A 19,849-nucleotide genomic window follows, 5' to 3' on the forward strand; every position below is an offset into this window, starting at 1 on the left:
GAGGAAGGCTGACAGCAAGAGCTGTGGAATACCAGCCCCCCTTTCTGCCTTTGCAGTTTCTGGAGGTTTACAAATTATCCAGTTTACTTGTAAATAAATTCAAAAATGTTTTTAGACAGGCAGCATAAAGCCTTGTGTGAACAAAGGGCTACAGCTATGCACACCTTTTGATCCCAGGTATGAATTTCACTCTGGAAATCATTGTACCTTGCCCCATATCTATTACCAAGCATCTCCATGTTACTTGATGCCTTTCTTCTGGTACACTTAGCAAAACCTCTGGCAACATTCCTCACAAATCCTCTATCACAATTACTGTAATGTTTTGTACACTATGCAACCTTTAAAAAAATCTCCTCTTTTCAAGGTTGCAAGGTTAAAAAGAATCACAGCCGTAAGCTTCCAAGTTGTATGAGCTGCTAAAACATAGGCCTGTTGTTTATGGAGTGCTTCTGCATATATTATTATGTTTGAAATGCTTACAAAGTGCATTAATTATCCAACATGCCCATATTTTCAGTGTCCAGAATAATGCAGGCATTGCCAATGTTATTTAGCAGCCTCCCATTAAGTGGTACTTTAGAGTTGACTGGAATCTGACAGGGTCTTTAAATACAATATCCCTGCACTGTGGTCTTGTTGTATGTTAGATCAGGTCTATAAGCACCAGCTGAACAGGAGCTTTTCCTTTGTCTCCATGTTTACCTTCCTCAACATGCTGCAATGTCAGGACACTTGCTTTTTACAAACCTCTTCTGGCTGGCAAAGCACACTCAGGGTGCTGTGAAGGTAGTTCAGAGTTAGTGATGAACGAGCAATGACTTTTGTAACTGGTCAGAACAAATGATTACACAAAACAACCCTTTAAGATGTTTGAAAGTTTATTCATAGTAGAAATTTCAATTTCTTTTGAAGACTACAAAACCTGCCATTAGACAGGAAAACAAGCAATGATACTTTCCAAAACTGTTCATAGTTACATCTGGAACAGTTTTAATTACACATTAATAGCATGATTGGAACATCTCTTAGATCAGACTCTGAATAAAACAATCATTTAAAGTATTCAGTACAATTAATTTTTTTTTAAACTAGCATTTCATTCTATGACAGCAGTGCCAAGCATCTAACAGATGCTATTGTAATGGTCTAGAACAAGGTACAATACCACTGATTTCCTGGAACAGTACCTTAGACTCACTTACATGCCATGCTGAGAAAACTAGTATAAAGTATGATTGTATAGAATCGTAGAAAAATATTTTATCTGTGATTTTGTAATTTTTTAAAAATTGTTTAAGTAGACTTCCCCCCCCAACTAGGTTGCAAAATAATTACATCCCTCATAAGTACACCTTCCCTTTGATTAGGTCAAGAGTATCAAGATAAAGCTAATCATTTACATCATTTTCATAGTGAAAATTCATCTATTAACCACTGTTGCTTAGTAAGGGCCAGCACACTTTGAATCCTTTCCTTCCAGTAATAGAAAAGCACAGCTTTAGTTGGTAACACCACATTTACAAAAGCAAAACACATACACACATATACACACAAATCCCAGACATGTAAATCTATTTTCTTATGGCCTTGTCTCTTCAGAAAAAAAGTTTTAACTATGTTCTTAAAAAACTCCTTTTAAGTTTTACTCAATGTTATAGTGATTATGAACACAGAACTTTGCCATTACTGGACATAAATGGCATTTAATGGGTATTGCAACTTCACTCTTCCCTCTGTTCTCTCATGCTCTCAAGCACAGTAAATGGTAATTTCACACTAAAAAAAATTTAAAACGAGACATGGTCAACACATAGAAGAATTCACCTGTATCTGCATTCTCTTTTTTTACCCTCTGACCCTTTGAGTCACTTGCTATGCTTTGCAGACCAAGCAGCAGTCCAGCAATGCACGTAACACAGTGTGTCATAAACTCACATTCTAACAGAAAAGTGCTGAGACTCAGAGAAGCATTATGTGGATTTCTTTACAGGTTATAACAACTGCAGCTATAAAAACATTAAAAAAAAAAAGTGTAAGTCATGAACATGGATCCAAAACAGGAAGTAAGGTACATAAACCATGCCTGGCTGTAAAATACACCTCCCTGATTAGGCAGGCCCTTTATACCTTGGTTTAGAAAGTAAGTTAAAAATATACTAGACCTAGACTTCAACACATTCAGCTTAGGGTGTGCTAAATTTTCCTGTTTTGCTACAATTTAAAATGTTCATCCTCTGCTGATATATATACATGACTTAATAGCAACATTTGTGAAGTCTAGCCTAAATTAAGAGCTCACTTGAGAGTGCAGATACATAAAATGCAGGAGTTGATTTGCTTCACTATTTGGCTAATGAGCTTGAAGACCACAAAATAAGGTACAATAAAACTACTGAAAGTATTTTTATATTATTTTAATATGGATATTGCCAATAGTGAGGCAGCTTAACACCTCCTCTTTTTGGTCTGTTCTTTGCCAGGTACCTATAAACACACACTGAACAGAGTAGAAACTCCTTCCTGAAGTGAAATGTTATTACTGACATACTGGCAAGTACTGTCATCCTTTTATTTCAACAGCATTTAAATAATTTGGTTGACTAGACATGACAATCTTCTAATTAACACCTTAAAAGCCACCAGAAAGTAGTTCCAGATTTTGAGAAGCCTGACTTAAAATTGCTCACAGAGCTGAAAAATACATTTTTTTGAGAGGTAAGGTTTTACTAAATTCCTCTGGAACTGCTGACACTGTCAAAAAAAAAAAAAAAAAAAAAAAAAAAAAAAAAAAAGATGGCCTTTTTCTGCCTCTACTTAAAAATGTTTCTTGAAGGAAGGGTAGATCTGTACAGCTAAAGGGAACTTCAATGTTAGAGCACCAAGTAAGGGAAAAATACTGTTTGCTTGGGAAGAGCTGCGTTTTCAAATTTCTGAGAGCTAGGCTAATTTAAGAATCCTTGTTTATAAAACAAATTTCTTCACAATTATATAATGGATTAAATATTTAGCAAAAATTTAAGGGCAATAAAAGTGGGATCCTTTGCAGATTTAGCAAAGGAAGCTTCCCCAAGGAACTCAAAAATTCTGGCAGAAGAAACACTCCCATCCAGAGCAAATCTGTGGTGTCATAAAGATGACTGTTCCTTTCTACAAATCACTGATGATTTCAGGGAATTTAGCCAATTAATCACCATAAAAGAAAGTTAATACCACTAAGCCAAGAAAATACCTTCTTATGCAAAACACAAGATTGCATTGTTCACCAACAGCCATTCACCCAGATCCATATTTTATTGAAGCTAGAATTCCCAACAGTCATGTCATATCTGGAAGGACTTTACATAGCCTGTAATTTTGATGGAATGGAACACTCACTGTATTCAAACACATTCCAGTGCCCCTTCTCATTTGGGAAATTTCATCTTTTCAAGACAAGCCATCATGATGGACCTTTAATTACTTTAGATACCAAGAGGCCAAGAATATTAAAAGTTTCTAACAGCATTTAAAGTGAGTCTTCCACCCTCATTACCAACTCATCTCCATCTGTGGAACAGTGAGAATGTTCCCTCTGATTGGCTTCATCTTACCTGTCTGGGATGATACTATTTTCATGGTAAATTAGAATGACCCTTTTCTAACCAAACAGATCTTTATGTCCTGCCCCTCATTTTGCTTTTGAAGTCAATTAAAATTGTCAGAAAGTAACTGACAGAACATTAGATCCATCAGTTTTGCAACTGCAATGAATGCAGTTTAAATCTACTCTTTGCAGGCTGCTGCTTATTAGTGACCATTATGTTTTGCTTTATCTTCAAATGTTGCCTTTCTTATATAATGCCAACATTCATTCACTGAACGATTCCTTTGCAGCTTAAACAAAAGTCATAGAATACAGATAAAATATTAACAATGGATTATAAGAATAAACCATATAGAAATGTCCTCTATCAGAAAGTATTTAGCAATAATTCCTGAGTCCAGAGATTAGATGGGAGAGACTAAAAGGGAGGGGAGGGGTAACAAAGACAGCGAGATACGGAGCAAGTTATCTTTTCTCTGGGTTACATTACCTATAGGGTATATAGTATGGTGAGAGATTCACTGTTTACATTTTCTAACATGACATGTGGCATCAAAAACACAGAAATGTAGAAAAGACATAGGCAAGGAAAACTACTTATCCATAGTATTACATTCAATAGCTGTTTAACAGTCAGGCTTCTTTTAGAGCTGTCCAACAATACTGATTAATCCAGGTGAACTGTTTAATCAGACTTACTTGTCATAATGATTAATAATATCTAAGTAAAACAAGGCATGTATACATTAAAGAAAACAGCACGGAAATGTACTGCTTGTGAACTGTTTACAAAAACATACAAAATGTTGGATGGCACAATGTATAGTGCTAATATAAACAGATTGTTTAAGCTAAGTGCTTAACATAAACTGTCCATCTCGACCTGTAACAAAGAATATTTTAGGGGACAAAAAAATATTCCTTATAAAAATAATGCTATGTGGTGCAGAGTGCTTTATTCAGTGTATTTTTGACAGAGGTGGCATTTGTAATTCTTCTGGTTTACTCAGTCGCGAACATGGTAATTTTCATTGTCTCCACTTGTCACTCCATTTGCAGCTCCAGTAAGATCAGTAACTTGCCATCAACAGTTTAAAGCGAGAGTAGATGAAAGCAGTAGCAGCAGCAGGAGCAGCAGCATTATAGGTACCAGCTGGGACAGAGTGTGCTTGCAGGTATCTGTCAGATATGTGCTACCTGTCGCCATGATTTGTGCTATCATCTTATGCCATGGTACCAAGTGTCTGGTTGAGGTCATTTCACAGGGCTGTTGAGGTAATTTTTTTAATACCTCTCCTCTGAGCAAGAGTAGAACGGCCAACTGGCTCCAAAACTGGTGACTGATTACGATTCAAAGCAGAGTAAGTTGCTGCCATTGCACCCTGTGGGGTAGAGGGGAAAAGAACAGTAAGAGTACGTTGTGACTGATGCACACACTACAGCAGTGCTAAATGCCAGAAACTCTGAACAAGTTTAACTTTCAGTCTATTTTAATCTACAAAACAGGAACATACTACTGCATTACTCAAGTCCTAGCAGTTTTAGGAGCGAGTGTTTTTTAGGGTAATAAATAGTTTTACATTGCTTAGAGTCAAACCCAGGAGGTATAAGCTAGGTTGCCAAATTAAGTTCTATCACTATGTTGTGTGAAAGAGCTGGTGAATGAAATCCCATTGGTAGACTGGCTCTGCTTATCACTTACATAACCATTTCAGTTTCCAACAAAATATTTAAAAATCACCCACATTATTCAGCACATAAAATTAATTTAAAAGAAATTTAGAAAGTTGTGAGCTGTGGGATAGAACTCCCCCACTTCCCACTTGTGCTTTGGATGCTAGAACTTTCTAATAGCTGACTCAGAGAGAGTGTTAATTATATTCTTCAGATCCCTTTTATGTTGCACAAGAGATGCTTGAAAGTAGGACTGAAAACAAGGTTGACTACAAAGAAGTAGAATTCAATTATTTTTGATTTTCTTCTGCTTGTTCAAAGTGAAAAAGTTCCAGGTTGTTTCAGACAGAGTGCAAAGTGTGATACCATAGTAATTAACACTGCCCTTTTGACTTCTCTTCAGCTTTTACTGTGATCACAAAGTATTCTGTTTTCCTTCAGTTAGTGGCAAGTACCCTCCTCTGAAACTGTAAAGTCAGCAAACGATTTTACAGCTCCTCTATAGTCACCTGACATTTTTCACTTGGAGAAGAATGATTTTGGTTAGTTTCTGAAAGCACTTAAGCCTTCCAGTGTAAGTAAGCCAAATAGATTTCAAACACAAGAAAATTAATTTTTTTTTCAAATGTATTAGATTTATCACCTGTAAGTGGTTTCACATTAAATCCTATTAAATATTCCAAGTTCATTTTACGGCTTAGTGCAACATCCAGTTGTAACAACTTTTTCACAGTATTCATAAGAACACATGCTACCCCCAACCTTAAAAACAAAACTCCTTTTGTTTACACTGATTTTGGCTAAACAGCAAGCTGAAAAAATATCTACTTACCTTCACTAAATGGGGAGCATCCTGCCTGTTCAGCTGGTATTGAGGCAACTGGTCACAGTGAACTATCCAGGGGTGACTGAGAACTTGAGCTGCAGTCAGTCTTTGATGAGGGTCAACATGAAGCATTTTTGAAACAAGGTCCTGTCAACAAAGGTCAATGGAAATAACAGCAGAACTTCACTTTTAAAATAGATTAATAGTTCAAAACTATATAAGATTCTAGAGGTATAAAAATATGTTCATCATGTCAGTTTAAAACAAATGAAAAACCACCCAGCAATGCTAACAGTGTAACACAAAAGGAAGGTATCCAATTAAACACAGAAAATGTTAGCATTTTAAGAATCCATATAAAAGGGGCATAAAGGACATGGCACACTGAAGTTAAGAGTCTATTTGCTATCAAAACCAGAATTCTCAAAACTGTAATACCTCATTGGTTTTCATTATCATGATTTAGACTACCTGTATGATTTTTGAATGTCATGCTTCCACATGAAGTTTTATCAAAGCACTTCTCACCATGGATAACTGTGTGTGTGAATACTGATATAAAATACACTATATTTCTAAGGACAGCTGTTAACTAGTACAGTGTAAGTCACACCTGTTCTTTTCTCCTACATGCAAGTGACTGCTGAAACATGAACATATCAAAAACAGGAAACAAAATTCTAGGCACATAAGGGATTAGATCAGTATTTTAATATAACAATGGGTGGAACTTAGCCAATCATCTATGATACAACACATACATTATAATCAACAATATTACATTGCAATCCATCCCTGATCCCCCAAGAGAAAAGGCAAATATACTTGCCTTAGCTGTGTCTGAAACACTGTTCCAATAACCACCGCTGAGAGAGAACTTTCCACTTCCTATTCGGGCCAAAATCTCCTCGGGGGTGTCATCAGGACCATTTGCAAAAGGAGTATAGCTATTTAACCAAAAAAATTCAATGTTAGCAACTTCCATAACCTGGGTCTCAGTATTCTAAATCTGATTGCAAGTTCAACATAATTATAGGCAACAAATAGTCAAACAGTTGTAAAAAGAATTTATTTAACACATGAAAATACATGGCACTGACTATAGTCCTGTTCTTATTGCATGTATTTCCTCTGTCTCTGGTCTGAAAAGCAGATTTTTCCTATAGCAGTTCAAATACTGGTGGTTCCTGAATAACAGAAAGTATTTCTTAAGCTTTCACATTCTAGTGAAGTACTAAACCAATCCATTCTGTTGTACATCTAAATGTCTGAGAAAGAATAAATGCTTGTTTAATGCCAGAGGAAGAAAGGTGCAACAGTTTTCCTTGCTTGACTATACATACTCTTGCTATCAGAATGGCCCCAACCAAAAAAGAGATACATTTTAAACCAAGTATGTTTGTCGCTTATTTATTTTAAAATGCAAAAATCTTTGATGATGCTAACTCTTAACCAAAGTGGCAATCTGAATAACCCAGCATAAAAAGATAGTTGGTACTGCATCTGCTAAATAGATTTTATTTTGAACTTCTGGCACTATAGCTGAATTCCTTATAAGCTTTTATACAATTCATTTCTGTTGCATATACAAATGCCTTCCTATTGTATTTATTATATTCTAACTGAATCACTTCAAACATTCAGTGGCTGGATTTTGCCCACAAACATGCTTTAATGCATTGTAATTGTATTTGCAACATATATTTTCTTCAATGTATATGCTGCTTAATCTGTCCTTTAATTTTCACATGAAACAATAAGTTCTTAGTGCAATACACCTTAAAGCAGAAATTAAAACCCTAAAATAGATGAGACATTAGAAGCAAAGATTTTTTCACATCAGTCCCTGAAAACTTGGATTTTACTAAAGGCGAAGCATATTGTCAACTCCAAAGATGAGATTAATCAGTGCTTTAATAGAAACATCTGCAACAGTGGGCCTATATTTATTACTGGTTTTGTTTGCATTGGTTTGGTATTCTACAGCAAAGCAAATTATAATCACCCTTACCCAGTGAGCATGGTATAAAGTAAAACACCAAGGCTCCATATGTCACACGCAGCATCATAACCTTGCCTCTTTAAAACCTGAGGGAGACAAATATTTTTTCTGAAAAAAATGCTTAGAAATGCTTTGATTATGCTATAAAAATGGTAAAATTTCAAATTTTTACTATTTACAGAGTGATTCTACTTGTTACACAAGAACAACAACAAAACCAAAATCTATCTAGCTAAAAAATCCCAGTAAAATATAGAAGGCATATAAACTATCCTGGGTTTTACCTCTGGTGCCACAAAATTTGCTGTGTAACATGGAGTCATCAGAAGACCATTTTCCGCTCGCAGCTGTTTCGCAAAGCCAAAGTCACAAATTCGAATTGATTCTGGATTACCAGATTCATCAACATAAAGAATATTGCTAGGCTTCAGGTCTCTGTGAACAACCTAAAAAAAAAACCAGAAACCATTAAATACAATAAGCTAAACACATGAAAAGCTTTTTATTTTAATTGGCAATTCTGCTATTTAATTTTAAGTCTCCCATCAGCATGCTCAGTTTCCAGAGTTCCAGCTTCCACCATCAGCTGCAGTGTTTTGATGCTCCATGGTGTCTGGAGCACACGAATTCTAACTAGGAAATTCTTAACTATAAAACTCGCTCCAGACATCCCCACTCCCCTAATTTATTTATACAGACAGTTCCAGATGTCTCTTCTAATGCCTGAATCACATATTTCCTTTTTAACATGCATAACTACTGGGGTCTTTAAATCAGAACCTCTGGTTTCTAATATCTTTTGGAGTCAGGGGTGCCCATAGCTGTTGATGTGCCACCTTGCTATGCAACCACAGACTAGTTACTAATGGAGTAACTCTGTATTCCATTCTCTTCATTCAGACAGTCTGAATTAATCTCAAAAAAACACTTAAAGTCTGATTAAGAAGGAATTTTAATAATAATAAAAAAAACTCCCAACAAAGTATAAAAGAGGTAATCCCCATGTACCAAGAAAAGCCTGTACTGGTTCCCAAGTATCTGCTTTTGCAGGGGCTCGAGATGTAAAATGCTTGACAATACTGGAGAAGCTGCCAACGTTCTGGCACAATTTGAAGCTATGTTATAACAAGCCTTAACAAAACCTGGAACGCACAAGGACAGTCTTTGAAATCAGATGACCTGCTATATTTTCTTCACTAGTCAGCCTCCAGCCTCCAGAGACTTTGCTCTCTTTAAAGAAGAGGGTATATACCACTGTAAGACAGGAGAGTGAATCTAAGTGTCCTCCTTTAAATATTGAAGCAGAACATGAGGGCCTTTATCTTCCTTGTTGTGCTATGTGTTTCATTAATGTTAAACACAGCTTTTCATGGTTAAATTAAAACAGAAGAGATTGTGAAATATTTCATTATCACATTAGAACAAGAAGATAGCCCCAGACTTCTGCAAGTAAGTGATATCTAGAAATCAGAAGCTCAACACACTCATCCAAATGTAGCAGGGTTTCAGGAAAGCAGTATGAGACTGAGGGGTAAGAGTGCAGAGGCTCATGCATATTACCAAGCCATTTAACACATTAAGTCTATTTAGCAAAGACTTCTCCAGCATGCAAATCCCATGCAATTCTCAGATTTAACAAACCAAGTACCTAATATTATGGAAATAAGCACCTTGTAAGCTTTAATATACAAATGATATTAAAGAATTTTACTTGGAATAGTAGGTGTTAAGGGGAACATCCTGACTTGAGATGTCAGTATATGGGAGAATCAGTTCCTGATTGCCCTTAGTTTTTACCTTTTTTCCCTAATAATAAGTGAAACAACCTTTAGTGCTCCAAGAGGCAAATAAAAAACCCCCAAGTTTTTATCTTGTTTATGTTTTGGGGGGTTTTGATTCAGATCCTAAAAGGGGTAGAAAGGAAGAAGTGAGCAATGGAAGCAGCACATAGCTGAGGATCTGGCAGTTTCCAGAACAGTCTGCTTGAGTTGTATGCTTTTCTTGGAAGATGGGGAAGCAAGGCTCAAGTAGGAGGACGAGTAAATGTAACAGTGCAATTCTAATCAAAACACTATTTCCCAAGCAACCAAAATGTTTATGTCAAAGAATAAGTGAAACACCTTCCTATGTTAAGCTGTTTTTCCAAAGGTAAATTTTGAAAATATTTTAAAATGTAATGTTTTTTAAAAAATTTGCCAGATTGCTTAGATTATGTTGATATTTTGTGTAGAAATAACATTTTATTTTAGAGCAACAGAAGATAGCAAAGTAACATGCAGAACTTTCAGTTCTTTATTTCTTAGCATTGTGCTTTTGATCAGCAGTCTCAATTACCTATCAGCATTCACAAGTCTGCTGCTCCAAGGTGACATGGCACTTCTTGTTTATCTATTTTATGATGTCTCTTGTGCCAATCCTTAATCCCTGTATGTTGGCCCTCACACTTTTAGAATGCTTTGGGTGAGTACTGGAAGCACTACTTCAGCATTTCATTCCTTGCTTAGCTAGTTTCTCTTTTCAGAAGTATCTTATGAATGTCCATGAAGAAACTCTTCCTGGGAAGGGTTGTGGAGACTTCACACAGATGCAGAGACTCTCAAACCGGATATTACCTAATACCATATTCAAATAAGCTCCTCCAGTGTCCAAAGGAGTCTCAACAGGAAAATCCACTGAAGATATGAGGGACTCTTCCAAAAAAGAATTAGACTACTGAAGGGCCCACTATTAACATATGTGGCCAGCTTTCATGTGGAGGTGTACTTAATAGAAGACTTGAAAATTTACAAAAGCAAACATTCCAAAGTGTGTGTGGTCTAATACAAATTAAAATGCCAATATTTATGGATATCTACAGTAAAGAAACTAAAACCCCTAAAATCCCTGACTTGATGCAAGGACTCTGGAGCATCTTTTAGCCAGATGTGGCAAGAATAAACCAAGTTATGATTTGTTATTCTATTATCTGTATTTCCATACAGAGGTATCAAGGTTTGATCATAATTCCCATGGGTGCTGCTGGCCAAGGACTATAATCTGTGCACACAGGCTCAAAAAACCAAACCACACACATGAGAAAGTGATGAATCACAGAATGAGATACCAGATAACTTTAATCATAAGTCTTCTGAAATACTAGCTTCCAGCCAAGACAGTGCGTATCGAATTTTTTGTTATTTAAAATAATTTTAGTACTATATGTTTCAAAAAGCATCTTGAGTAACAACATCATGTATTAGCAGCTTGACTTTTTCCTTGCACCCTTATTTTCTGCTTTTTCTCCATCCCCTTTTTCTTGTTTACTTAGAAATGCAACACAACTTGTCTTTCTTGCCATGCAATTATCACACTGTCCTTCTCTATATTTGAACTACTTCCTCTGTCTCCAAGATAATTTCCCAAAGTGTTAATTTTCTGTCTCCTACAAATTCCTGACCCTATGGCACAGGAGTTACAAGTCATAAACCATGTTCTTCAAAAGGAAGAAGTCAAAGGAGTTAAAAGTATGACAGGTGGAAAATAAATTTTCAGGCTATATCACAGGACAAGACTGAAGTTGCATTAGGTCCCATGGCTATACCACAGCACTGGTCCTAGCACTTCTTCCTGGACTTTCTTCCCCTCATATCCTCTCTGTTAGTAATTATCTGCATGTTCCACAGAACTGCTGATAGACTGCATAAAGAACAACAGAAACAGTTGCATCATCTCAGTTATCTGAACACATACAGAGCTGATAAGGAAAAGTTTTGATTTCAACACAAATTCCTGCTGCAATGTAATTGTTTACAAAAAACTACTTAATTACCACACAGAAGAATGTATCAAGATACAAGTTTATGCTTCTGAAAGAGAAGAATATCAATAGCTAAAAACATTTTGTCTGAGAAGAAAACTTACCCCTTGTGTGTGGAGATATTCAACCGTTTTTGTTATTGTGAACAGAACAGCACTAGCTTCTCGTTCTGAGAAAAATTTTTGCCTAAGAATTTTATCCAGCAGTTCTCCTCCTTTCATAAGTTCTGTTACTACATACACATATTTTCCATCGTCATACACCTGCAAAAAGTACATAAAAATTTAAACTTCAAAATATTTATTCTCTGCTGTCTTCTGTGAAGCACACAGAGATAGTGCAGGTGTGTCCACAAGCTGTTTTCTTCAATTGTTTTCCCTGTATTTCATAATCCACACAATATCCAAATGTTGTTCATCTCCAGAAGTGAACACAGAACAGTCACAAAAAGGCAATGATGTACCAAAATAACATAGAAATACTGGCATGGAAGTGTTTAAAGATAAAAGGATAAATAACAGGTAGTTTCCCCCACACAGGTTCACAAAGGCAAGCAGACATGAGAAATCAAGTAGTAAAAAATGGAAACTAGTCTAATTAAGGAAAAACCAGAGCTAGTTCAAGCAGCAGTTATTGCACCAAACTAAAAGTATAAACAGAGGTCCTTCCAACAGTCAGACAAAAAAAAAAAAAAAAAAAAAAAAAAAAAAAGGAAAAAAATTAATCAAAATTTATCTCAAATAGCCTCTATGAAATGAAAAACGCCTAAAACTTATACATAACTCTGCACACTATGCCAAAGTCTAAAAGTATTAAAATATGCATATTTTATCCCTCACTTCTAGAAATGGAAAATGGCTCAAATTTTGCATGGATTTTATCATCCAGGGAAGCATTTGAGAATTCTTTACATTCTCACCAGAGGGCACTACAGACTGAGTGATACCAAAGCACATTTGAAGGTACTTACACTTCCACAGAATCACAGAATGGCTTAAGTTAAAAGTGCCCTTAATGATCATCTAGTCCCAGCCTTCCTCCACAGGCAGGAGCACGTTTCACTAGATCAGGCTGCTCAAAGCCCCACTCAACCTGGCCTGGGAGTTCCCACTTAATCCAGAAACAATTCCTGCTTTAGTGAAATCTTTTACAGACTGTTCCCTTTAATTGTTTCAACCTACTTTTATAGGGATATCATAATTGTTATTTTCAGTAAAATGTGTGAAATAAAAAACCCCTTGTGTTTAAGCAGAAACAATTATCAAAATTACAGTAAAATATATTTAGGAATAGATATCAGCTAAGTAACAAAACATAAGAATAAAAAAAGAGGTTTTTATCCCAATTCCCTGGTCTTAAGCTACTTGGGAAAAAGTTTCTAATAAAGTTCTAAGCAACAAAATTTTTGCTCTCCCAATGATACTAAAAGGATTTATTTTCTTAGCAAATGAAAAAAAAAAGAATGTTTAAGAATTCTGTGGGCCTTACAGGCTTATGATCTTAAGGAGATGAAGACATGATGGGTTTCTGTGGTTTCCTATTTAACAGGAATTTTCCCCCCATGAAATAGCTGAGCACCTGAATGTGTTTGTATTAAGACTTTAAAAACAGAATTATCTAATTCTAGATACTAAACTGGATTTTTTTTTTTTAATAGGCATGCTTCCTCTAATCCTGGTATAACATTAGGAGATCAGCTTATTTCATTTGACATGACAGAGCACACACATCTCAGTATTGCCAAATTCAAGCAAAATTTGCATTTGATTACTATTTTATCTGCTGGTCCGGTCTGCCAGCCAAAAAACCCCACAGATAAACTCCAAACATACCATTCCCCTTGCACCAACTCCTCTAATGGCATTAACAACTTAAGTTGGTATTGAATAAATACTGATAAAGTTTTCTTCACGGATGCACAGTATCATGCTAAGATCACAAATGTGACACTACTTTTTAAAATTAACTCTGAGCACAAGCCACAGGCCAGTCAGTATGTTTGCTCTACAAGGTAAAGTGGAAGAAACTATAGTGAGAAACAGATGTAGGCGTATGAACAAAACATAATGCAAGGGAGAAAGAAATCAAGGTTTTTGCCAAGGAAAGTAAGATTTTACAGACATATTATGAGGTATTTTGAAATCATAAATAAGCACTTGGACAGGGAGACTGGATATCTTGTATTCAGGTTTCTAAAATGTTTCTGAAAAGATTCTTCAGGCAATGCTTTAAATAACTCAAAGCAGGACAAAAGTTCTGTTACAGAACAGTAACTATTACATAAAAAGGGTAAAATACTTATAATGGTCTGGCACAGGAAGTTTCTAGGTAATGTTTTGTTGGAAGCTGTGTGCTTCCTCCCTTCTTACACTGTTTCCTAGTCATGCACTAAGGGCCTCTGTCAGAGGGAGGATATTGGATAAGAAGGATATCTGAATTAGCACAATATAGCTCCTTTTGTTTATATACCGTGTAACTGAAAAAGACCACTGATAACAATCAGAAGGAAAACCCCCAGAGGACTGTGCACTGCAGAAGGAATTTGGTCTCTTGAATATCCATTGTTTCAATCCAAACACCTTCAGAATTAAATTACATAAAAAGGCTGAACAAGAATGAAAACTTCCATCTTAAGCAAAATTCAAATATTACTGCATTTCTTCTTGAAATAGAAGAAAAGATAGAAATTATTTCTTGCAGAATAATAATTTCCAAAGCAGGCACTTAAATGCTGAAGTATTTTATTTTGGCACTTCAGATTAGAAACATTTAAGTTTTGATGTGGGACTAAATGAAAAATTGAGCAAATCAACAATGAGTTTTATTTTTACAATAGTACTCTAGAGTTTGGTACACAATGGTGCTCTAGAGTTTGAGACCTGAAGGCAAAAACCTCCTTATCTTCTCTGAAAGCTATAATAGCACACCACTATAACGTGGATATGCAAGCAATCTGCCCCATGGGTCTGTATGAGGACAAGAAAAACTTAATGCCAAATTCTTACAGATTTATACAAGATTCTATTACATCTGAATTCTATATCTCTTTTCTTACACTGGACATCCTTCTATAATCTTGCTTGGGGATCTGATCTTGAAGCAGAAGTGAGTGAGAATTACAGCCTTTCTCCCTTTGAAGAAGGGCATTAGGCATTTTTTTTGGGTAGTCTCCTATTTTTGTATTGCTGTTGCTGTGCATGAGAGATGGTTCCTGCTGGAAGATGACTGATGATAATAAAAGATTAATTACAAAGTGAAATAATTCAGCATATATTGCAGCTGTTTAAGACTGCCTGGATTTCTGTTCTCAATGTAAAATATTCATCATGCTTAAGTTCAGGTTAAGTGCTCACATTCTGATGTTTGTCCTCCTGCTTAAATAACATAAGCTGTTTTATGAATTAAAGTAACACACGAGCCCAGCATACAGCACTAAAAGCACCATGAATGCTGATGCAGGTTTTGTTCAGCACAGCTCTTTTCAGGTAGCTTTACAGTCCAACCACATGAAACAGAACAGAAAGTGGGACTGTAATTGTGGTGTCTTGCTTACAGTAAGATAAGCTCCCTGGTGGGCTCCCCTCAATATCTACCTTTTTTTCTCTGTCCAAGAAAGGGCCAAACAGTATGATATCAATAAAGTGAAGACAGATTATAGTAGATCAGCTTCATGCAAAGTTCTCTAGTGCTCATCTCTACGGTATTCATGAGCTGTTGTTTTAATGACTTCAAAATGTCTGACAATCTCCTTTCAGCTGAGCTCAGCTTCCTGGAAATGGTTTGCTGTTTTGCCTGAGGTTTGGTTTGGGGGAACAGAGTATTTCCCTGCAGTCTAAGAAAGTCATTAAGCATATGCCTTTTTAATTTTTAATCCGCTTTAATGAATAACCAAGGAGACAAAGACAATTTTCTTTTTCAGTTAGGTCATCAGAATATACTGTTCACTGTGAAAACCCTCTACCTCCCAGTTTATGTTATTCCTTGCTTTTTATGGACAAAGTGTTTCCATGGTCAGATCAAATAATACAAGGAAAAAATACCTAGAGGCCAGATAAAGATAAAAGACAGTGAAAACCATGAACATGGAAAGATTTTGTCTACTACTTGTAGTAATACTACTTGAGTAATACTTGCTACTGTCCATGAAAATTACTTTGGGTACACTGATAACAGTGAGTCCTTTGTTATATAATAATGTAGATTAAAATTGCTTTTGATTACTGTAGGGAAAATCAGATTTAAAGTTAACTAAGCAATCAAAAAACTTCCCTGATCCTTTAAAAACACAGTCAACATTAAATAAATTATTCTTGCGCTAGGATTTATGAAGGATGAATTATTTGACTCCTTAGAATAACGCTGTACCACAATATATGCATCTTTAAAAGAAAACAGACATCCCAGTAAAAAACTAGATACTACTGAATAAATGGCATTGTTTTGTTTTTAAATACTGAAAAACATGAACATAAATCCAAAATATGTAGCTTCTCATCTTTCAAATTAAAAATGATTCACAATTGTAATACTCTAAAGGATGTCTTTAAAACACTACTTACATCTTTCAGGGTAATAATATTTGGATGCTGTCCATAGCGCAGCAGGATTTCAATCTCTTCTGTTGGATCTCTTTTACTCTTGTCAATAATCTGTAAGAGCACATACAGACATGGGCATTATTTCTTTTTGTGGATCTAGTGTGGTATGCTTATTAGCATCAAGAGTCAAGCAGTATTTATTGTTGCAAAAGGCATAGACTATAACCAAAACCAAGTTTGTTAAATTCGAAAAGCAAGGCAAAGCAAAAAATGTTGGGAAAAATGAAAAAAATTCTTTTGAAAACTATTTCAGAGGATAAGTGACCTAACCTCTTTGGCTGTGATAAATAATGCAAGGCTGTTCAGTAGTCCATTATTTAATAAGAGTGATCCATTATTCAATAAAATGGGAAGTTCCTAATTTAACACAAAATCCTGGTTGGCTCATGCTAATCAACTGATTTTCACAATGCTTATCTCAAACATTTGGTGCAGAAAAATAAAGCAGGCGACAGAGAACAAAAAAAAATTGAAAAAATAAAAATTTCTCATAGTTAATTCAAACACATTCATTACAAAAGACCATTTGAATCTCTGGCTCTAAAGTTCACCTTGTTCAAACAAGTAAAATAACATTTTGCCCTACTTAAATGTATTCTTGTTCTTCTCACTTTTTTCCTCTCCTGAGCTGCAGAATTTCCTATAATGTCTCTTCTGTTGTTGTGTTACCCCTTCATCCTCATGCCCATACTACTACCCATCCCCTACTAACACATCAGACACTGGTACCTTATTATTTTATTCAAGATTCCTTGAGGAAAAAAATGTCCTAACAGAGGCAATAGAAAAGCAAGTGAATCTTCACAACAAATGTTATAACTGAGGGAATTATCAGCTATGCCAGGACCTTCTTGTAGTTTCAAGAAATTACTTCAAATTGAAAGGACAGAAGTCAAATCTGTTTCTGGCCAGAACCAGAATAAAAATAAGTATTTAACTACCAGATTGAAACTGGAAGGTTTAGAGGAGGCAATCCACATACTTAATTAATCTTTGTATTTTACATAATTAAGTAGTAAGCTGTTCAACAATTCAAAAAGAGAACTGCCCCATAGAATAGGATTTAAAGACTGCTTTTTTTTCCACTTATAAAGTCTGCTAATCCATACTCTTGCTTTCATAGTAACCACTTGGTCCCAGGTCATTACACAGAAAGACAAAACCCCTTATCATTGCAGTTCTGGGAAATCGACTGATTTCAACTGAGAATTTAATGCATTCACAGAAGTGCTAGAAAGCCCTACAGAATAACAAAAACAACATTAAATGCCTTGCTGAAAATCAGGAAGCCAAAAGAGAGTTGAAGTTTATTCTGGAAGTTATACCAGACTGAAGACTATTATGATCTCCTTACCCATTTGAGAATTTATCAATTTACTTTTATAGCTGCATATAAAATATTTTTATATTAATCTTAATCTCTCTGTTTCTATGTGGCAAATAAAAGATGTCCAATGCTAAAATCTGAAAAGTGTGGTTTATAACAAAGTAATTACCTTTACAGCATATTCCATGTTTGAAGCTTTATGAACACATCTCTTGCAGACAGAATAAGAGCCAACTCCAATATCCTCCTTTACTTCATATCCATCAGTAAACTGAATGCTGTTCCTGTGCAACTGCTACCAACATAACATTATCAATTAATGAATATTCTTAATGTGTAACTGATTTTTTTATTAAAATAACTTTTTAAAAATTCCTATTGATTTGCTTAAAATTTTAACTGATGATTCTACTAGGTCAAAGTGGTCTAAATGCTCACTACCTTCTGTTCAAACTTAATATAAGATAAATTATACATTAAACATGCTGTAAATAATGCACACTGTATTTTAGAAACTGATGGCATTATTTTTCTGATTACTGCTTAACTAATTTAAAGATAGAAACTCTAAACCAAAGAAAACCAGAAGACTTCAAGATAAAATAATGATACAACAATGGTAAAGAAGTATCACTGTTTTTATTATCTGAATAGACAGAATGCCAGCTGGAAAATTCAGACATACTGAATAGAATCAGATTGGCTGGAATTGCACGGAATGGCAGTCAAAAATCCTTTCACAGAAATAAAAGGCTGAAAGGAGGACAAGTGCTCACTCTTGTAAGGGAAGGAAATGGTGTTCTAGTGTATGGAGTTTGTGCAAAGGATGCAAAGCCTTTGCAGGAAACCATCTGGGTATCCTGCAGCACAGAAAAGAGGAAATAGGAGTGAGAAAGTTGTTGAGGGGCACAGAGGAAACGCAGCAGAGAAACAGACCTTTACAAGAGAAGGAAACCATATACAAAGAGCAATAATGCCATCTACAAAACTATGTGAAAATGAAGCAGCACAGAGAAGCTTTCAGAAACTTCTAGCAAGATGCCAGAATCAGAAATAATTCTGATGCATATATCAAATCAGAAAGCTTCTTGAGAATAAAAAAAGGTCTAAAGGTATATCTAAAAAAAAATATTACACATGAAACTGTATTGTGTAGAAAAGCATGTTGTGACAATTCTAGACATGAGAGTGTTAATGAAATACAAGGGCTATTCACATTCTGTATAAACTGTATAAACTGTGGATTTTTAAAAATTTTCTCAGACATTTGCAAAATACCAGTGCACTGAAAAATACAAATAAACCAAATCAAACAAATAAACTCAAGCATAAATCCAATCATTTATTCCTACCTATACATTAAGAGGTTTTCAACACAATTTAGATCATGAGTTGGTTTTCACGACTCAGTAATTATTAAAAGAAGAGAGAGGAGGTAGAAAAACATTTTTTACAGAGGTCTCCTCTTCCAGGTGACAACCTCACAATTATTAATACAGGAGACTCTACTGGAGTCATACAAACACATCAAGGAAACAAAAGCTTGAGTGTGCACTGTAACACTGACTTGTAAGATGCACTGATATCAGTCACAAAAAGCAGAGATTAGCTAACTAACTTCAAGTGGCTTAGGAGGGACAGAATATGTCCTGGGCCATGGATTCCAGCAGTCCAGAACATCCAGATACAATTCACATTCATAGTCCAGTGCCTCCTACTACTGCATTGCAGGAGTCAACTGACATTTTCATGTATGGGGAAAAAACCAATAAATCAATATACCTGTTATTCTACTCCACCTTACAATTATGGCTTGACATTAAAGAGTTAATACAGTACAGATGGTAGAAGGTTTTAAGGTTGAAGCCTGTTTGAAGCCTGTAGGTCCTCAGTAATTATACAGGTCCTGTACTTTTAGAGATTTTGTTTGGATGAAATATTCTGATCTTTACTTTTCTTGTCTAAAAGATGACAATGATTTTGTCATGATACTTCACTCTGTGACAGGGAAACACTCCATCCACTAAGAGACAGCACTGA

The 19,849-nt window shown here is 35.5% G+C and overlaps 1 protein-coding gene across 4 annotated transcripts in view; it reads right to left on the reverse strand.

The window, feature by feature from the left end:
- Window positions 1-863: 863 nt before the first annotated feature.
- The window catches only part of RPS6KA3 (ribosomal protein S6 kinase A3), a 74,117-nt gene continuing 55,131 nt past the window's right edge, over window positions 864-19,849 (reverse strand). For 3 of the 4 annotated variants that reach the window (XM_059839876.1, XM_059839875.1, XM_059839873.1), the window contains 8 exons: window positions 17,979-18,104; window positions 16,444-16,533; window positions 11,989-12,147; window positions 8,373-8,534; window positions 8,098-8,174; window positions 6,916-7,033; window positions 6,093-6,233; window positions 864-4,968 (listed from right to left, as the gene is read on the reverse strand). In XM_059839876.1, coding sequence (XP_059695859.1) covers window positions 4,846-4,968; window positions 6,093-6,233; window positions 6,916-7,033; window positions 8,098-8,174; window positions 8,373-8,534; window positions 11,989-12,147; window positions 16,444-16,533; window positions 17,979-18,104 — 996 coding nt within the window. In that variant the 3' untranslated portion in view covers window positions 864-4,845. The remainder of the gene's footprint in view (window positions 4,969-6,092; window positions 6,234-6,915; window positions 7,034-8,097; window positions 8,175-8,372; window positions 8,535-11,988; window positions 12,148-16,443; window positions 16,534-17,978; window positions 18,105-19,849) is intronic. The other variant, XM_059839877.1, reaches the window with a different exon arrangement.

This window comes from Haemorhous mexicanus, chromosome 2, assembly GCF_027477595.1.
Source record: "Haemorhous mexicanus isolate bHaeMex1 chromosome 2, bHaeMex1.pri, whole genome shotgun sequence".
NCBI lineage: Eukaryota > Metazoa > Chordata > Aves > Passeriformes > Fringillidae > Haemorhous > Haemorhous mexicanus.